At 42.4% G+C, this 21,528-nt stretch overlaps 3 protein-coding genes and 1 long non-coding RNA gene across 5 annotated transcripts; 3 read left to right on the forward strand and 1 right to left on the reverse strand.

The window, feature by feature from the left end:
- Positions 1-237: 237 nt before the first annotated feature.
- On the forward strand, positions 238-2,806 carry LOC124129759 (cholinesterase 2-like). The gene is made up of 2 exons (XM_046493160.2): positions 238-1,793; positions 2,455-2,806. The coding sequence occupies exons 1-2, from the start codon at positions 301-303 to the stop codon at positions 2,681-2,683; spliced, it is 1,722 nt and encodes a 573-aa protein (XP_046349116.1). The 5' UTR covers positions 238-300; the 3' UTR covers positions 2,684-2,806.
- A 2,423-nt stretch (positions 2,807-5,229) lies between these two features.
- LOC124132275 lies at positions 5,230-9,404 on the reverse strand. The gene is made up of 3 exons (XR_006860778.1): positions 9,295-9,404; positions 7,450-7,544; positions 5,230-5,731 (listed from the first exon to the last, which is right to left on the reverse strand). It is a non-coding gene; the product is annotated as an uncharacterized LOC124132275 (long non-coding RNA).
- Positions 7,492-15,483, forward strand: LOC124132274 (cornifelin homolog). 2 transcript variants are annotated; one of them, XM_046496122.2, is made up of 4 exons: positions 7,492-7,771; positions 12,323-12,568; positions 13,114-13,250; positions 14,249-15,483. In XM_046496122.2, exons 1-4 carry the CDS (start codon positions 7,765-7,767, stop codon positions 14,339-14,341), a joined length of 483 nt encoding a protein of 160 aa, XP_046352078.1. In that variant the 5' UTR covers positions 7,492-7,764; the 3' UTR covers positions 14,342-15,483. The 2 variants fall into 2 exon arrangements, with proteins under 2 accessions (XP_046352078.1, XP_046352077.1); XM_046496121.2 differs by lacking the exon at positions 7,492-7,771 and adding an exon at positions 9,401-9,508.
- A 3,074-nt stretch (positions 15,484-18,557) lies between these two features.
- On the forward strand, positions 18,558-21,423 carry LOC124132277 (cholinesterase 1-like). Its single transcript, XM_046496125.2, has 2 exons — positions 18,558-20,377; positions 20,610-21,423. Exons 1-2 carry the CDS (start codon positions 18,831-18,833, stop codon positions 20,989-20,991), a joined length of 1,929 nt encoding a protein of 642 aa, XP_046352081.2. The 5' UTR covers positions 18,558-18,830; the 3' UTR covers positions 20,992-21,423.
- The last annotated feature ends 105 nt before the right edge of the window (positions 21,424-21,528 follow it).

The raw sequence follows: 21,528 nt of genomic DNA on the forward strand, positions 1-21,528 counted from the left end.
ATCTGGCCAAAGTATTGTAGACTTGCTTGGGCATTTTACGAAACGTTTGTTGCAGGTTCTGGATAAGAGACTTGTAGAAGTCTTATTGAAACGAGTGTTTCACAAGTGTATTTCACGAGCGGATCGTGCACACAATTAGTCCGACTACTATGCGAATACTCCTCCCCTAGATACATAGTCCGCTGAACTATGATTGAGCACATTCTGTTTTTAGAGAAAGATAAGAAACGTCACCGGTACTGATAGGTTATCAGCAGAGAGCGGTACCATTCAGGTGTGTGTCGTACAAGTATCTCGGGAATGACACAGTGTATTCTATATCTTCTCCTCTTACTATGTTATGCAGAGGCTGCTCCTCTTATTTCAAGCCCCTGGGGTAAGATTCAAGGAGTCACCCAAACCTCACCGACCGGTAAGACGTACAACGCCTATTATGCCATACCATATGCTCTCCCTCCAACTGGAAAACTTCGGTTCCGACCGCCGAGTCCACATCCAGGTGTTACAGAAGTCTGGCAGGCCACACAGTATGGCCCGGTTTGTAGTCAGCAAGGTTTTGGCCTCGGCATTTTGACTATTCCTTCGAGCGAGGACTGTCTGACGTTAGGCGTCCATGTACCAACACCCGGAGGTTCTGGAAAGTCTGTTATGGTTTGGATCCATGGTGGATCGTTTAAGACAGGCGGTGCTCCACTGTATGAACCGTGGAAGCTGGTGACAGAGGAGGACGTCATCGTTGTGGTTGTCCAGTACAGACTGGGTGTGTTTGGATTCCTCTCCACAGGCAACGCTGAAGCTCCGGGTAACTTTGGGTTACTGGACCAGGTTCTGGCATTGGAATGGGTTCAGAAAAATATTGGATCATTTGGAGGAGATCCTGACAGTGTCACCATTGTCGGGGAATCTGCGGGGTCAGCTAGCGTGTCTCTCCATACCCTGTCTCCTGTGTCCAAGGGACTGTTCAAAAGAGCTATAATGCAGAGTGGAGCTGCCACAGCATATTGGGCGAATGACAAAAAATATAGAGAGAAGCTTGACCAAATTTCCTCAGCCGTGAATTGTTCTGGGATGGCGACAGACAAGCAGACCGTTGCCTGTCTAAGAGGCCTACCTGCTGGTGTTCTTCTCAAAGCGACGGATCCCATGGACTCGGGGCCTGTTGTTGATGGAAATTTCATGCGAGGAGATCCTGCTACCTTGATCCAGAACGTAACGTACCTCACAGATCTTGGGTTTTATGACATGGACGCATTGGTTGGTGTCAATAACAACGAGGGCGGGCTACTGCTTGAGAACGCTAGATCTTCTGATGCTCGTGATAACACGTCCACTGCTGAAACACTGAATTCCACATACGTCTATGACAAAACACTCATTCCCAACATCTTAAAGTCAACTTATGGACAGTATGACGCCATTTTGGCTGCCGTCATATCATACGAGTACACGTCACCGCGAACAGAGAACCAGAAAACCCTCGATATCAATGATGTTCTCCACACTTACGGTGATGTCTCATTCGTCGCCCCTGCAGTCGCGTATGCCCGGCGACACTCCGACAACAGAAAACATGGCGGGAGGGGCAAAACCTATTTCTACTATTTCAATCATTACCCATCATTCTCTGCAGGAAGTGGCACACAGGGAATGTACCATGCATTCGACCTTCCATATATGTTTGGCCTCAGTTCAACATCAGTATCCCTCTTCGGACTTTTCGGACCCATCACAAAGGATGAACAGACCCTGTCAAACACATTTGTAAACTTCCTGACGGCGTTTGCTAAAACCGGGTAGGTACATGAAGAATTACACACAGTTATGCACTAGTTACACATTGATTGATCCTTTAATTATTTGTTCACATTTATTTCCTAAAATATATTTCAAACTGATAATATACAAACTCTCTTCCCGTTTCACACGCAGTGACAATTTAGTAGCCAGTCAATACTGACAAGGGCTAAACATTTTACATCGATTTCTGAAATAGGGAGTCCAGCAAGATGTTTCGGAATGACTTTTTCGTGGAGTTAAGTGTTGACAGAAATGTGTCAGGAATACTGAACTCCTCTGTTTAGGAATCCCTAGAGTATTTAAATATAGGACGGACATGGCGAACAAAATATTTGCGAAGCTTGAGGTTAATATTTCAGACAAAACCCACACAAGGCATGTAAGCCATGATGTGATTCTGCAGAAGGGACATCACTCACAGCTGTCATCAATAATATCTTATCACTGGTATTTTAGACATGTTTGTATTACCGGGTTCTTTCAGAAAATGTCAAGCTTTCTCAATATTCGGCAAAAGATAATGGTATCAATCGAAAATGTAATTCATTGACTCCGGTAATAAATTCGGCGATAAATAATCAACTTAACAAGAATCTTACCAGTGATATATTATGACAGCGGATATATCCTGGTATACAGGGGGTGGTTTGGTTGTAGAAATCCCAGTTCAGCCGTGCAGCTTCCCCTGGGTGGTACATGGAAACAGTTTGACGTCCAGGATGAAGCCTACATCTCCTTCACCACCAACATGACCCTGGAGCATCACCTGCAGGCTAAACGTGTCTCCTTCTGGCTCCATCTGATGCCGGAGCTCTTCCAGCTCGAGCGGGCTAAACTCACGGCTCCAGGCATCGGACACCAAGGCACAGACATGCTGGTGGGGTGACTGTAACCATTCAATAATGAAACCGCTGAATGACTTCATGCCGTGTAGGTTTGTTAATGATCAATTTATATCCAAATCAGCATCTTGTAGTTCACGAGGAACTGTATTAAAATTATAACGAAGGGCACGGTGTTTGGTCCATCTTGTGTGTGGTCATACATAGTAATAACATGCATAGTTAATACCTCTTAAAAGGTATGATTGTTAACACAAGGGACTTCTCTCATCTACCCAATACACACTATAGTCGACAACTTGTGACGACAGGGGATAACTTACACAAATGATGTCATTAATTATATTCATGCAGACATGTTGCTCTTCGTGAGTTGGAATCCCTGTCTAGATTCCATAAAAGAGTAATATACTATACTTCTATATACTGCCTGAAGCTGACATACCACAAGTCAACGCTGGGTTAGTGGAGGTCTCTCATTTATAAATACATTCCGACGATATCCCCGCTGAGCATTAGACATGTTTCGGTTTCCTAAACTATCAGCAGAATTTACATAATGTCTTTTTGGTATGTTATCCTTACCGTTGATTGCCAAGAACGTCCATGTTAATTGAACTACCCTATACTGAAAAAAAAAACAATAAAAAATCTCGAAAGTTTAAACGGCTTCAAACGAAGAGCAATGTCACCTTTCAGTTAGAATCAAATCGGAATTATGACGGTTATCCAGTCAAAGCGAATAAAACGAGGTCAGCCTTGACGCCACCTTTCTGACCTACCGATTGTGTATATCAACACCTGTCTTCACTCAGTGGGTAAGACAACAGCACAGACACATGCCCGCTCACAGTGACAAAGAGGTTATGGATATGTAAACATTATCTAACTCTCTCTAAAACTCTGATCCAGTATTAGTTCATCAAATAAGCCAAACAAGATCCCAAAATCAGAAATTCCGAAAATACCCAAGCAAGTCCACAATATTCGTGCAAGTCCAGATTTCATCAGTTCTGGAAAAGATGGGATTCTTTGGGCTCCTTTTAGTAAACTATTGAAATGTTAATCTTACGAAATACCGCCCGTGTCTGTATGATGCAGACATCCTTCACAGTGTCATACGGGAGATTGTAGGAGCGCTTCACAATACCCGTCTTTCTCAGTGCAGTTGTTCAACATGAGTTAAACCGTCTACTGGCCTGTCACTGAGCGAGTGGCTGTGATGTTAAACAACGTGTGTACACTTAAATTGACCCCCCTTAAATGTCAGTGTTTTGGGTGTCCTAGCTATACCCATGTACGTCTTCGCTTGCTCATGATCTTTCAACCCATGTTGCGAAACGAAACTGATAGAAGTTGCGTGTGACTGTCAGAAGACATATCAGAGGAACTAAAGCTGTATCCATTCCTGTGTCCACAGACATTCTGCACCTGTATAAGATATGATAAAATAAATGCGAGTGTACATATACATACACCCACTAGGGGTACAGAAGCAAATTAAACACATTATACATTATAACAGTCAGAAATATATGATACAGTAGTCAAAATTAGTAAAGCAATGTCAGAGTGTGTAGTAATGACACTGTGCTGGAACCCACAAAGTTAGGGATCTTACCGCATTTCAAACATACTGTGTTTTGAATGGGCTATGAGGGATGAACAAGATGGGCTTAGTGGGGATTCTAAAACAGTGATTCCTTTTGGAGTTATGAGCTGGAAATGATAACTTAAGCTTAAAGTAGTGTTGAGAGAGCAGTTAGGCAGAAGTGGTGTTCATCTCCAGCCTCTCCTGGGTGGCACAGTTTCCGCTTGCTGGGCACTGAGAGGCCATATGATCCAAGCCTACCCATGGTTCTTGTTTCTGACTGAACTAACATCAGATATTATTTCATAAATGTGCTACTATTTGTTCCCACAATTCTCAGCAAGTGTGTTTTGTCGTGTGCTGTAGATTGCGATGTACCATTATAGTAGATGTCAATATATGTGTTGTGCAATAATTCATTTATCTTGAGTTTTAACATGCCATTCTTGTCAGACTGAAAATGAATAATCGTTGTCATTTTATGCTGACACGAACGTTTTGAGTTGGTCCCCTGAAACGACACTTCCTCCGTCATAGCAGCATATACATGTTTGCTATTATCAAATTGTTTCATCAGGATATAATATTTTAAACATTGTGGTGAAGATATTTATCGAAAGGGGGAAATAGTCCTTGTTCACTCAAAGTTGCTTGTTCATCTTGACACTTTATGACGAGTCTTTGTAATCTTCATAAGGGTATTATTACATAGCAACTTGTTCCGTATGCCTGTATTAGTGGAGATCTGCTCTCCCCGTACTTCACATTCATATGTGGCAGGTGGCATCACATAGGCCCTGTACATTAATAGTAAAGACTCTGCTTGTAATTAAGTATCTGTTGTCAAGCTATTTCGGCCAGTCAACAAACCATGCCTGACGTCTCCTCTCACGTTAGCTTGTTTGAGGGATCCATTCCGGTGAAGTGATACCCCTAAAATGTGTAAGACTAAAACAAGTCAATACAACAATTTAGGTTTGCTGAGGTTAATATTCAACTTCCTGTCATCACCGAAGATTAAAGGATTGTCAACACTAGTTTATTGACATTTTGTAGAATGTGATAACAATACAAGATCACCAGCATATAGTAGGTAGGCAACATCTTTACCATTTAATTGAAGATTTGAAAAGGCACAGAAGGATAGATAATCTTTGAGGTGATTCATATAAAGATGTGTGGGACTACACACACATTGCTATCCTCTTGTGTATGATGGGATGGATTCAATCACACCCTTCTTTTTTTGACAGAATAGCTAATTTCAGAGTGCATACTAAGACATTGAAGATATTTCCATTTAAACCATAATTAATTGATTTATGTCTAAACCATCTTTTCAATTTGAGCCAATAGCTTTGGAAAAGTCCACAAGAAGGGATTAAATTTCTTCGTAGTTTCTTTGCGTCGACATCAGTGTATTGAGATTGAAGGGTTCATTCGTAGGACGGTGACAAGTGATCTTTTTCTAATCCCTCACTGCGACTTCTTGCGAATTTTTCTGAAAATCATGCAAAATTATTTACTATTTCCTTTCCCGGATTAAACAAATAAGTGCATTTAATTGTCAATACATATGCTTTTCTTTACGCTCTCAGTGGTCGGGTATTTCGATGTGCGTTGTTTCTGTTGTTGGATTATAAGCATACAATCAAACTGAGGGGTAGTCCACATTGAACGAACAATTTCAAGGGAACTTGCAAAGACATCACTGTCAGATATAAATCGTATTTCGATCATTCAAACGCCTCATTTTAAAACGCAGAACATATTCCGAGTTGATTTGGTTTTTTTCAGTTAATTCGTGTTCGGCAATTACACCAGCATTGTTTGTGTTGACAAAGGAGAGCGTAAAGTTTGAAAAAGGAGCACGTTAACATCTTTTGCACATGCTAATATCATTCAAAAGATTAATAATAGTGGATATTAAAAAATATTAAGAGTTTTTAGTGAATCCGAAACAGAATTATTCAGAGACTTAAAGTGATCTTCCCATTCACCTACTGGAATATCTTGTATATCTGTCACACCGGTGCTGGCTGCTGTACTTCACAACACAAATTCTACATGTTAGAAGAAAACTTTAAGATAATGGAATTCTTTGATCACGAGTAACACGATACGTTTATATACAGAACAAAACTACATTGAAATAGGGCAATTCCGCAACACTGTCATATTGCATTGCAGGGTAATTATGAACACATGGGAAAACACATTTGTGGGCCGCCGGGGGGGCAGACAGACTAGCAACAGACAACCACGTGGGGAAGGTGGAATCAGACATATGTTCCAGATTCCAGAAATGTCTGACATATCGCACGTATGCTGTGCTTTGCTTGTAAATACGAAACAGCAATGTTGCATCGCCGCGTAAGTAATGTAAAGCACTGAAACAGTATAAGTATCTGAGATCATCAGTTCGAATATTATGTCTGCCTTGTGCCACTTTATAAGAGAACATTAGTAGAGTAGGGGACCAACAACGCATTTCCCCCGTACTTTATGTCACAGGAACAGGTTTTAATCGGTTTGGACTACTGCTCACTCTGTGTAACGTGTTTCAAATTCATGTGTGGTATAATAACGGTCTTTTTGCAAGATGGCATCGTGTCTTTAGACTCTCTGAAATGATAATCCTTACAAAAAAAACAGCTGCTAAATGTTGTCAGTGAAATGTGAAAACAAGGAGCTCAGAGACTCTCTTCATTTTCAGAAGACTGCAGTGAGGGGAGGGGTGGGCGGGTTGGGAGAGAGAGAGAAGAGAGTAGCCAGCAACCTAAATGCCTTCAATCGTCTTCATTCCTCAAAACAGATATTATAAGATATTGTATGCAACTTCTAACACGGTCTTTATCTGCCTAGATTTAAGTTTAGCAACATTCGGTGACAAGATAATGGAAACATAAATACGAATATGGGTATAAGGCACCCAAAACACTGACATTCCTCTTTGGTGGAGGGCCGCCCTACTAGAACCAACTGGGGTCTTTCATTCATGACAACCAAGTACATCATTATGTACAGCAACATCTGAGCGGCGTTAGCGGACAATCTTGATAAATGGGAACCATCCAAATATGTCGGATAGATAAAATAGTTCAAAGATAAGCACCGCGGCTACTGTGACGAGTCTTGTTTGAGAACATAACACCTCCCTCATTAACGCCCGACCAACCTACAGAGGAACATTTTCACACACCGGGGTGCAATACATACCAGCCTTCTCTTGTGTACTGAGGTGTACCCAATGGCTGGCGCACGCGCTCACGTGCGAGGCAATCGCAGACTCTCCTTCCGGTTGCTGGTATGTTCTGAACTGGGCCAAAGTAATTGAGACGATTTTAGTGTGCGTGAAGCTTCGAAACTGTGGCAGTATCAAGTACTTCACCTAATTTACCCTCTACCACAACGCTAGCCTTATGAGAGGGTTCTGACCAGTAACTAACCGCAGACAAAAGGTTCTAAAGCAGGACGCTTAAAGGAATTGTACATCAAAAGTTGGATCCGTAATTTGAGGAATTTATACAAGAAATGAGTGGTAAGACAAATATTCTTCTCACTAGTGGTTCAGTGCGTGCCCCCTGCCGACAGCGGACGTGTATTTCTATGCGGTGATGGGGCAGGATGTACACACGCACCGTTCTCAGTGATTCTACCACAGGGAGAGGGGCCAACATTTCGCACCCATGTGTGTTTCGCCTCGTTCATATGATGTGTGTTTTGACATTAACACAAATATGGTATGGTATATTGGACAGCTGTGTGTGTGCTGGCACTGCCTCGGGCCTGTCGTCGCCTGCACTTAGCGGCACCACAGAACGGCCTGATTTGGGGTTAAGAAGAAAGAATGTTGAGTTGGCAAGCCGTCCATATTCAGAAAGATAATACGACAATCGGTTGTATCAGTTTAATACTTTAATGAAGATGTTATTAAGATGTGTGTTTATTAGAGATGACGAAACGTGTCAACAACAAAAGAAATACACGAATGCTCTGTCAGTAAAACCAGTACTATTTACATACTGGTAAGATAAGATAAGATTCGATTTATTGCAGAAACATTCCATTACGGGACAGGTGCATTTTTTTAAAATGACAAAACATTATGATTCATATATACATATATACAGACATACATACATGTTTGATGATATTATACATAAATGTCATCGGTTCATTACGATCAAGGGGTATTTATTGCTTGAAGTGATATACATGAAAACAAATGCAACTGATATTGATGGCTTCAATATTTTAGAGGATGTAGTGAAATAATTTGTTTTCATGACTGTGGACATTTACATTTTGTGTGGATACTTTTCCAAAGAGTATATGTCTTGAGTGTGTTTGGTGCAGTGAAGTATGTGGTGTGTTTCATCATCAATGGTTGAACATGTAGAGCATAGCCTCTGATGTAGTGGGGTTGGTGGCTTTGTATGTCTTCCACGTTCAATATTTAATTTACGGTTACTTAATCCTAGCCTAGAAAACTGCTCTCGATATTTTCTTATTTCACAGTAACTGAGATAGGGTTCTTATTTTATTTCATTTTTAACTATCCTGTATGCCCTGTATGATATTATCTTTTCATCATGCTCTCTTATAAAGTATCTGGAATGAAGTTGAGTCTTCTTCTTTGCAAATGTGTTCGTTTGTGTATAATTATGTATCTGCATTGCCACTGAAGAAAATGCACATTTCATGATATAACTGATCCAAATGCGGGAATACTTTTATTTGTTTAATAGTTTACATTCAATTATATAATGATAGATATTTTCACATGGATTAACACATGCACAATATGTTTCTTTCTTCAAACAAACTTTAATCATAGTATAATGAAACCCAATTGTGTCGTAAACTTAAATTTTATGGACTTATGTCCATCATCTTGTTTGATTCCTGACATGAAGAAGGCAGAGTGTGCAAGTTTATATACTATATACTATATTTATGACAATGTAAATAGTAAAATAGGGTTTTTATGTTTGGTCGAATAATAATGCTTTAAAGTTTATTGAACGGGTGAATAAGTATGTAATAAGAATGTCAAATTACCTCAACACCAGGCGTCATTCACTGATCCCTGACGCTACTGTAGTGGACAGTGACGTCATTGCATCTCTTAGCACCACTCAGAACAGCGTACGCTATCAGTTTAACGCCCATCACCATGACCTCATGCAGAATATATACTAAATTACACTGTACACTATATCAATGCTGGTTTTGGAGCTGCTTCACGGGGATATGTGTCACTTTATGGATAGCGGTATGTGTTGGGATCAAACCACATCCTGCATGTCGTACAACTGGACAGAATCCCGACTGTTTTAGGGGCGTCATAACACACATGATAAATGTCGGATTGTGTCCAATGTGAAGCTGATTCGGTCTGCCATGTGATCTTTCATAAAATGTCATGCATCCCTTCTTAAAGTTCAAAAATGGATTTAATCATCAAATGATAGCCCATGACCTATGGTATAATAGTAGTTTCAGCAACGGTGAATATATTTGTTTCGTTTTGTCCGGTTCGACACTTCTCATTTAACAAAGTGATGTGTGTGCTTCTGGGTCATCGTCCCGAGCAACTGGAGTACTGTCGCCAGGGCAACCGGAATCGGTCAGTATTAAGCTAAGGGGGTCTTGGGGTATGTTATGGGGTTCATGTACACTTTTTGTAAATAGATAATGAATTACATGTGAGCAAACGTACGAACACGCGTGTGTTATTGATTGTTTTCTGTCACACAAAAGCTTAATCAATTCATTTCTGTTAATGGCAGTGTTATATTGTTACATACTGCGGTATGTTTATGTGTCCATTACTAGTACAAGAAATTGGAACAGTACCTTGTCACATTTATACCTCCGCGTTCCTGAAACAGATTCTACTACGCATGATCTGTGTGTGTGATGCCTTTACCACGCGCGTTGGCGAGAAGGTGCACGGTGACTTAGCTCTCAGTACGGAATGTCAGACAAAATACCATGTTGAAAGTGTGTGCACACTCGGGAAAATAAGTTCTATTTCTTTGCTAGAGGCAGTTTCGCGTTGATGACGCAGAACAACAGTGAATAGCTTCGTCTTAAGATCTTATCTATGTAGTTGCCATAGAAACAGGTGTTTTTTATTTGCACTCGCTTCCATTCGTCCATTGCTCATTTCCAATCAGTACTAATTTACCTCCTAGCCTCTAGCATCTCTGTATCCTAGCATTCATTCACCCAGTGAAGGAGTAAGTATACTCCGAAACGTTGTGTTCCTCATAATAGAGAAGTTGACATCCATACAATTTCTCTTTTGTGTGTATCACTTCTAAATGCCATTTAAAGACTTGAAACAACATACATAAACACTGAATCATAATGACTTTAACATCCTTGGTCGCCCCAGATCTGTATACTGAAAGATATTCAGCAACAATGTATTTCCGCATTATTTATCGAAATTTAACATTTCTCTGCGAAATATTCGGAAGATGAGATTTTTTTTATTTCGTCCCAATTTTTAAAAGCGTTGGGGTTTGACTCCCAGCATGGCGTGAGACGGCGATAAGCTTGCATCCGCCGCGCTCTCATGTAATATTGGGCAACAAGCACACTGAATGCTTTGAGGCAAGGATCAAAGGCCAAGTTGATTTTCAGATGACTTACAGAGTATTGCCGGTGTCAGATGACTGTTAGCACCGTGGGTATTTATGGGTGATGAAGGCCGGTGCTTGTCGTTGTGGGAAGTTCAGTGAGAAGGAGGGGGCCATTTGTTGAATACAGCTGACAGGGAAGCGACATGCCAGGTGACGGTTGCACAGAAGTAGTTACGTCTCTGTTAAATACAGTAACTCACAAAAATATGTTACCTGCCATGACAACATGTTTATTTGGTCGTGAAAGTAAACGTTATGATAGTTTACATATCGTGTTTCAATTTTGGGGGTGGACTCTTCCACCCATCCCACAACCCCACCCCACTGAAGGTACAAGTGCCCACCCCCTCCTTTTTTAAATCATGAATCCGCCCCTGGAATAGCAACACCTGTCTGTCCATTTGTCTGTTATTAAGATTTTATAAACAAAATCATGACACTGAAATGAAAATATTTAAACTTTCCTTAGTTCCAGTGCCTTTTCGTACAAGACGCTCAAGGAATGTTAGTAGCGTGCTGTTTTCAAGAGGGTGGCTTTGAGTGTTTTTCGCAAACAAGTGACAGCTTTAACTCCTCTGGTGTGGGTTGGTAGCACATCCCGTAGGACGCCATATGCTAAAGGTTTAGTGCTGTCCAAAATTAATACAGTAATAATCTCTTTTGAGCTGAGCATGCAGATTCATTGTTATCCATTAGTCGGAACTGTCCAGTAGCGTTATCTGCATCCCTGGTCGCGTCTTGGAGCACAAGTCTTCACTCCTCCTCACCTGCCTTGGGATTAGTCAACGTCCGCCGCACCCGGTATGCAGGTCGTGGATCATTTGCCTTCCAATGCATGCAGTATGAAAGTGCCTCATTGTTATATGTTATATGTGTCTTCACACAATACGTATATTGCATACACATCATATTGTTAGGGTAATATTCATTTTAGGTGATATTCCTGAACTCCATACACTGGCTGGAACCTAGTCCTGCACCATGACTGTGAAATATATTTAATTTTTGAGAAAAAAACACAGTTTGAAAACGTATACAAAAGTCTAGCCAGCTCTAGCTAGCTCTATTCTACAATCAGCATAGGGAATTTTTTTTTATGTTTAGAGTCAAGAAGGGTTTTGTGTAATATAAGATTTCATAGACTAAATGTTAGTCCAGCTGGAACCATGAAAGCTCGATATCTGTCTGTCCCTGCTACCACCCAGAGAGCCATGAAAAACACATATCTTACATTCTGATGGAAGATATCAGACATACTCATCTTGATGTCAAATAAACAGTTGTGAAGTGTGTGACCGCGACCTCTGGACTTCTGTCACTTTATCTCGTATCATGTGAACGTTTACCCAGCTGCGGCCTCATTCCTTTACAACAACTATTTTTATCGAGTTTTTACTAAATGTTTAATTTTCTATTTTTGGTGTTATTGTGTGCAGTGGATGGTCGAACTTCCCCAGAGGCCTGGAACCAGAGTCGAACCCCGACTGAAGTCGACAATGATCTGGACGAGAGGTCTACCGCTACTCCAACCACCCCCGACCAAACTTCCATTGTGACGTCACAACCCCGACCAACGCCGAAGAAACTGACCCGTGTCCAGTTGTTGATGCCCGCGGACGATTCCTGCAGTGAACGGGAATGGACGTCAGGGCTGTGCCAGTGCAGCAAAGGCAGACGGAACTGTACGCAGCCTTTCCACTTGTCTGTCTCTCAGTGCCTGAACCATATTATTTTCCCTTCCGCCCACCCCGTTCTGTAATGCAAAAGCCCTAAGTGAAGCATGTCGAGATTTTCTTCAGGTTCTGTATCACCCTGGGGCTCCTTTTCAGTTTAAATGGGGTTATTTGTTTCTATCAAAATTATGTTTTCAGAGACCAAGCGTTTGTGTACCTTTCCACGTATCAGCAGTAGCTGTCAGAACTGCATCAAACAGTTGATCAAACAGAACTGCGTCAAACACTTTTCTGGATTTGGAACTTTTCTGGCCCGTGAAAAATGGCGAAGCACCAAATAAATGTGGAATAATTAAAATGCTGTTCCTCATATCATAACAATGCATCTAAATATCACATTTAAGGGCGGAGGGCTACCCGAGTGGTTGGCCCGACATGCCGAAGACCTGGGTTGGATTCCCCAAATGTAATAGTGATATTCCTTGGATATAGCTAAATGCGACGTAAACACATTACTGACTAACAAGACTGTACGAGCCTATGATCTGTTGCAGGCTGCATGATGAGCTGCTGCTGGGTGTATCACCGGTACATCATCGCCACCAGGGTCGGGGAGACCCCCTTCATGTCACTCATCCCTTGCGCAGCCTTCGCCCTTAGAGTCAAAGTCAGAACGCTCTTCAGCATCAAAGTAAGCACTAGTGCATATTGCTTTCCGTAGTATTCTATTCAGTAGCTGCTACTTGACTTACGCCACGTGCTTCTGTATTTAGCGTCGACCCCGGCGCGCGCTGTGGGATTGTCTGAGTCCTCAGCAAACTGTCTTGGTCGCACCAAGATTATGTCGCCAACAACGGTAGTCTAATGAGTGAGTGAGTGAGTGAGTTTGGTTTTACGCCGCTTTTAGCAATATTCCAGCAATATCACGGCGGGGGACACCAGAAATGGGCTTCACACATTGTACCCATGTCGGGATTCGAACCCGGGTCTTCGGCGTGACGAGCGAACGCTTTAACCACTAGGCTACCCGACCGCCCCTAGTCTAATGAAACAATCTTAGTTATGCAAACAGTAAATATAAAAACAGATACACATCGGAACCGGAAGCAGAATAAATTACACACTGTCTGAAATCAACAATAATGACCAGGGCCCTTTCACAAAGCGATCTTAGCGCTACGATGATTAAAACCAATGTTGAAGTATGGGAGTGTCGATCACCTTACGGCTTAGCTCGCTTTGTAGAATGGGATCAAGCTTTGGATTTGTTTGTCGCCTTACGCCGCACTCAGCAACATTCCAGCTATTTGACGTCGGTCTGTAAATAATCAAGTCCAGTGGTTGACATAATGCGCATCGATCTAGGCAGTTGGGATACGATGACATGCGAGTCAGTGAACCTGACCACCCGATCTCGTTAGTCAACTCTTATGATAAGTTATGTCATAGTAGCCTTTTCAAGTGAGCATTGGTTGCTGAAGGCCCATTCAACCCCGGATCTTCAAGGGTTCAAGCTTTAGAAGAGTGATTGAAATGTGTTTAGGTTCTCCACGTCACAGTTTTGTTTTGTCGGAAAGTTTTGTTTTATGGTATTGAAGTGAGTTAAAGAGAAAAAGGGTGATGTCAGTAACTGCCTCACTCACTCCTCATGTTCATTAATTCATGCTCACATTGTCTCTCTATTCTCAGGGCTCAATTCTTCAGGATTTTTGGACAGCTTTATGTTGTGAACCGTGTGCAGTATGCCAGATGACGAGGGAGCTTGATGAAGTCGGACTATGACGTCATCAACTAAGCATCCAATGAAAGTGTTTTTTTAAGATCACCCAATCACTTGTTAAGTATGCAATGCCAGCATGGAGCTTTCTGACAGAAGTGTGTACAGGGACTAACGTCAAGGGCACATATATGCCTGTTGCTGGCTTGGTACTTACACTGAGGCTATGCGACAGACTAACACCAGCGAGCGTCAAAATGTCGACAAGAAGACGACAGTACTCGAGAAATCCGTAATTCAACAGTGTCCGTCAATATCACCGCATAGTTGGAGAGTAGTTATGTAAGCTCTCTCTCTCCCAAGAACATGTGACATTTTACTTCCATTTGCATTGTACATTCATTGTTAAAGATATACAAATGTGACGTTTGAAACATACTTCACCTTATAGACAATTTAGAACCGTCACGTCATGACTTCCAGTTTTTCAATGGGATCAACGGTGCATCGGACTTCTTAAATAGATCAAGTAGAAACAGAACTTGCTTAATTACCTTCGAATGAGATAACTGAAAAAGACCTGTGTGAGTGTCAGTAAGTTCGGCTAATGCTATGAAAGCAGCTCAGAGTTTTGCTTATCTTGTATGAGTGGTCAAACTTCGCTTGGTCTTTTACGGTTTCGAATAATTCGGGGACAGTTGATAACGCGTTAAGACATAATCAGCGTCCGTGTCACCGATACCGCACATTACCGCTGTCATGTGACGAATGTAGCTATGGAACAGTTGTACGAGGAACAGTTTTCCACGCTACATTTACACTGTCAGTATTTGTTCCGGGTGGAACTACTTCCACATGGAACTGATGATCGTTGACAGCTGCACCATGGAAGCTGTACGCATCGTCAGACTCGCCTCCTCTTGCATCTCCCTGTCATACGTCACACACGACAGATGTCACATGGCCAGTGGTGTATTTAATTTGTCATTGCTTCAAGTAGACATTATAAATATTATATGATTATAATCAATTACTCTATGCAAATTTCAAACAATTAGCTCAATTTAAAACGTCATTCCCCATATTGTTCGATGTTATTATTTATTGTACAAGATCTCTTCAGTGTCTGTAGACAAACTTGTGAATGAAACGATTCATGTCCATTTAGATAATAAATATACACTTTTCAAATAAAGTGTGAAACAAATCAAGTATTGTCTGTTTTGTTAAACATATTCCATGCTGGGATCGTGAGTAACTTCCTGTACATTGTGTTCGCTGTGATGTCAGCAACGCAATCTGCGTACATAAGTATCCATCAGCTTTACGCCTAACCATGAGATTAAACTAGTCACATTCGATTGCTGTACAGTTATGTTTGTGTCAGTTATATTAAGAAGATGGCTTTCAGCTTCGAAAATGATAGGGAAGGGAAGTAACTCCTTTGAGTCTGAGGCAGTTGAAGTCAGCAGCCATATAATGAGATATGTTGAGAAATGAAAAGTCGTCGGACCGCGTTCTGGTTTGTAAACATCATAGGGGACCACGTACGGGGTTGGCTGAATGTACCTGAGCCGAAGGATGGCTGGTACACCTTTAACAGCTCATATGTATTATAAGTACAGTTTTCTCCATGTTAACGTGCTGCATTTCAATCAAATACACAACTTGGCAGTATATTTCAGCAGGCTTCACAATTACTATGTATTTTCTATTGATGATAGGGACACAGTTTTCAGCAGAAGTACCAGAATTAGTAAGTCATTACTGTTATTTCCATCGCTGTTTGGTATGAGTTCGTTTATTGTTATTTCTTCACGATCAGTTTTCTCCTCACTGCATAGCCTTCTATAACTGTTTCCTAATTTGCAATTTGAGATAATTCGTTAATATCCCCACTTCTCGTTAAATTGTTCACTTGCCTCGTCACACCATACAGCTTGGTCATCCCGTGTAGCATTGCAATGATTAACATGTAGGCCACATGTCTCGTCACACCATACAGCTTGGTCATCCCGTGTAGCATTGCAATGATTAACTTGTATACCACTTGCCTCGTCACACCATACAGCTTGGTCATCCCGTGTAGCATTGCAATGATTAACTTGTATACAACTTGCCTCGTCACACCATACAGCTTGGTCATAACGTGTAGCATTGCAATGCTTAACTTGTAGGTCACTTGCCTAGTCACACCATACAGCCACATGCCGAAGCGCAGGTTTGTAATGTCTCGGTAATTGACAGCGAGATCGACGTTCGCTGTTAACAACTGAGAACACTGATCAAGGCTAAAGGCAGACAGCAAATCAAACATCTCAGCATTGAAAATAACACTAATGTGATTTTTCCATCTAAATCTTGGTATGTTCATAAACGTCTCTTCTTGACGGTCTTCAGTAACATTTCTGTCAACACTGTTGAACACTTTTTGGAAATTGTATCATTCGCAACGAGTATGGACGTTCAAAACCATGCACATTATTAACACAAAATAAAGTCAACCCCACTAGTACCATTTTCCTTAACACGTGTAATGTACCTTCCATATTTCCAGGGAATCTACCATATAGCATTTGAATTTCAAATATACAGCATAAGACTATGCGGTCCTTCACGTAGTCATTCCATACATCACCTCAAGAAATGTATCAGTGTTATAGTTCATATCTTCCAAACCTCAAATAAATCTATTGTTATCGTTCAAACTATAATCATAAGCGCCAATGATGAGCGCACTCCGACTGCCACGCCTCCTCTGCAGTTAAAATCTCGGGGACTCGAATAAATAGAGATACCCGGGAATGCAGACTCAATGTTCCCCTTTCGAACAGCTGCTTAGGATTTCGGGAAGTCCACAAAATGTCAAAACAATGGCAAATAATAAATCCATTATCAGGTGTCAATGCTTGGCTTGCATCGAAACCGGGTCACCTTTCGGATTTTTGGGGTCTGTACTTGTCAGCTGTAGCTGTTGCTCTTCACCTCCAGCCCAGCTCGCAACAACAAGAATACGATAAATACCGAGATACGTGTAGCCATGCTCGCCATGTGAGACATGGCAGCCCTCCGACTTATTTTATTTGTTTGTTTGATGTTCAACGTCACACTCCAACTATATGACAGCGGTCTGTAAATAATCCAATCTGGACCAGAAAATCCAGTGATTGATATTATGAGCATGATCTACGCAAACTGGGATACCATGGTGTGCATCAACCATGTCAGCTAGCCTGACCACTCGATCCCGTTAGTCTCCTATAATGACAAGCATAGTCGCCTATTACGGCAAGCATGGGTTGCCGAAGACCTATTGCAACCCGGATCTTCACGGGTCCCGACTTATTTGACACAATATCCACCACTAGTGCTGTGATGCTTCAAAACACCCAATCTTTGCACGAAACTGTTCCGTGCAATTCCCACTGCACATTCGTTTGAAAGATAATACTTTAAACGTGTGAGGTGGGAAATCCACGGAGTAATTACATACCATGTCACCTCATCAAGGGAAGATATGATAATGGACGATCGATGACTTACCACACGTCACATAGCCAACAAAGCATGTATCTCACGAAGAGCGGCTGGATATGACACGAGGCATATGACGTCGGTAGAACCACTGGGTATGACGCTAGGTATATGACGTCAGTAGAACTGCTGGGTATGACGCTCAGTATATAACGTCAGTAGAACTGCTGGGTATGACGCGAGGTATATAACGTCAGTAGAACTGCTGGGTATGACGCTCAGTATATAACGTCAGTAGAACTGCTGGGTATGACGCTCAGTATATAACGTCAGTGGAACTGCTGGGTATGACGCGAGGTATATAACGTCAGTAGAACTGCTGGGTATGACGCTCAGTATATAACGTCAGTAGAACTGCTGGGTATGACGCTCAGTATATAACGTCAGTAGAACTACTGGGTATGACGCTCAGTATATAACGTCAGTAGAACTACTGGGTATGACGCTCAGTATATAACGTCAGTAGAACTGCTGGGTATGACGTAAGGCATGTGACGTCCGTAGAACGACTGGGTGAGGCGTCACATATAAAACACCGGGAGGGCAGCCAACCCCAACCGGTATCAATCGACAGGCTGTGTTTATGATAAAGATAACGATAAAAAGGTCAATATTTACAAATACTTTGGACTTCAGGCTGGAAAGGACGCTCCGCCCACCGTGTGTCCAGAGACGATATGTCACGTACACTTTCTGCCAGATAACAAGTCACCTGACTCTCCCGTATACCCGCAAGGTACACACCACCCACGCACGCATGATACAGGGCCGTGAGAGTAGATTGTGCGGACTGTGTACATTGCGAGCATAGGTCGTTATATGAATACAAGTTTCACATCTAAATCCCTGCAACACCTTACTCTCGTATACGTTACATTGTAAATTTTCCGAACAGTGATTACAGAAAACGACATTTCGCAATAGTCAAGATCAGGGTCAAGAAGCACAGGCGAGGAGCGACGGGATAGTAACTGAAACTGATGAAAGTCAGTTTGTTGTTCGATCTACCAAACTTTTCAAATGGATCAGCTGATTATTGTGGCCTTGTTGATCCTCCCTGTGATGGGGAGGGAGGCACCAGTGATAAATGCAACCTGGGGACGTATACAAGGCGTCACGAGAACCAGTAGAGACGGACTACCTTACTTTGGCTACTACGGAATCCCGTACGCGACACCTCCAGTGGGAGATCTCAGATTCAGAAAACCCAAAGCACATCCAGGAGTTTCCATATCCATATTTAATGCTTCCAGCTATGGACTGCCATGTCTTCAGCAATCACCAATGCTCCCTCTAAACATCTCCTTTCCAGCCATGAGTGAAGACTGTCTCACCCTGAATGTGTTTCTGCCCAACACAACTGAGGTATCGTCCAGCGTGTCTGTGATGGTCTGGATCCACGGGGGAGGGTTTGTGTATGGAGCCGCTTCTTTGTACGAGCCTTGGCAATTGGTGACAAAAGGTGACGTCATCGTCGTCACCATCCAGTACAGGCTGGGGATATTCGGATTTTTCAGTACCGAAAATGACGTCGCACCTGGTAACTACGGATTATGGGATCAGCACCTGGCACTGCAGTGGGTCAAGAACAATATTGAAGCTTTTGGTGGTGACAGTAGCAACATCACCATCATTGGAGAATCTGCAGGGGCGGCGAGTGTCGCGTATCACGTGCTGTACCCAGAGTCAAAGGGGTTGTTCCAGAGAGCAGTTCTACAGAGCGGAGCTGCCACGTCTCTCTGGGCGATCAACAGACATGTCACGTTTTTGTCAATGTTTGTTGGAAGCAGTTTAGGTTGCCTCGGTGATGGCCCTGATATAATGAGTAGACAACAGGCAATGGTAGACTGTATGAGGAAGAACGATAGTATGAGAGTGTTAGCCTTTTCGTATGTTGGAGGGACACCAGCCTACGAGCTAATGCAGTACACTTGGGTCCCGACCATTGATGGAACCTTTGTCAAAGACGATCCACAGGTATTAATGAGTGACATCACTTTCTTAAATACCACGTGTATCAAGGACATCGACGTAATGGTAGGGGCTAACAACAACGAAGGGGGACTTCTGCTGACGACAGCTCTAGCATTCGACAAGGCGTATGGCTACACATACGCAACCGATATCTTCAAGCAGAAGGAGTTTGATACAGATATTCTTCCAACAGTTACATCATTGGCATTAGCAGCTATCCCTCCATCCATCAATGATATCGTCAGTGTGGAGTACACATACCCGCGACCACCATCTGACGAGCCCCTACCTCAACAACAGGTGCTTTCAACCTACGGTGACCCCAGCTTTTTGATACCGGGACTGCTCTTTGCCAGGACGCACGCATTGTTAAACACCAGCAGGAGGTGTTATTTCTACCTGTTTAATCACTACCCATCTTTCGCCAGAGAGAGCCCTGTGAAAGGTATGAGCCATGGAACGGACACCTTGTATCTGTTTGACCTGGACCCGGCCACAGTCAAGATACTTGGCTACACAGGGAACCTGACGTCAGAGGAGTATGAGCTGGCAGATACATTTGTCTCTTTCATTGCTGACTTTGCCAAGACAGGGTAAATAACTCGCCTTATGATGACGTCATCGTTTCATTTCCATAATCGTCATGTAGGATATGTCATCAGCCGACACTTATTAAGTAAAACATGAACTGTTTTTTCCATCACAATGGAATAACAAATGACCTTGTATTTATAAATACCGCAATATTTTTACATTCCCTCAATTGCGAGGAATAAACAGGCCTTTATTCATCTGTATTTCAAAGTATTGACTTTATTTTCACAGTGACCCCAGTCCTACTGTTGAAGAAAAGCTTGGTCAGGCATGGCCCGAGTACAAGATGTACGACCAGCGTTACCTGTCCTTCACAACAAACATGTCAGTAGGTGACCACGTGTACCCCAGGCGAGTGACCCTGTGGCTGGACATCATCCCGAACCTCGTGAACATCCCGACTACATCTACAGCTTCCACGTCATCTACATCCACTTCAAAAGCAACTACATCTGCCCCTACATGGTTCGGGCTAGACCCTCACACGGCCGAAGTGACTATCCTGGCCCTCATCGTAACTCTGTGTGTCGTCGGCATGTTGCTGGTTACATTATCAGTGTGCTGCTGTTTGAAGCGGAGGAAACACGGACTGGAAGGATATACAGTAAAATGAGACCAACAGATCTCAGGGGTATTTACAACTGAGCTTCAAGTTTTTATCACAGCCAAATAATCAGTTGACGATCATGCTTATGGTGATAATAATGCACTCCATCACCTATATATCCCACTGAACTATGCTACCCCAGATGAAAGTACACGATTTTTGTGTACATCAAATTGATTTCTTTAATCACATACCAACACAATAAAAACTCATATTAGTGAAAAACTTAATATATTTGTCGAAAACGTCAAGCACCACTGGGTCTAAAGATGTATGGATCGACAACAGAATGATAGGCATTGCTTCCATGCATCAGTAGCTGTGACATCCCAGATACAGTCGTCGGTCGCAGCATCGGGTGAGACATCGGATGGACCATGTGGGAGCCTATTGAATGACTCGAAGTTCGTTGTATTGTTCTTTGGGGTTGGGTGTGTGTGTGTGTGTGTGTGGGGGGGGGGGGGGGGGGGGGGGGGAGTATTTGAAGAGAATGCGCAGTTAATTTCCATCTCTACGTAAGCTATAGCTCAGGGCCTGTTTTCG

Source organism: Haliotis rufescens, unplaced genomic scaffold, assembly GCF_023055435.1.
Source record: "Haliotis rufescens isolate VD_foot unplaced genomic scaffold, xgHalRufe1.0.p SCAF_13, whole genome shotgun sequence".
Taxonomy (NCBI): Eukaryota; Metazoa; Mollusca; class Gastropoda; order Lepetellida; family Haliotidae; genus Haliotis; species Haliotis rufescens.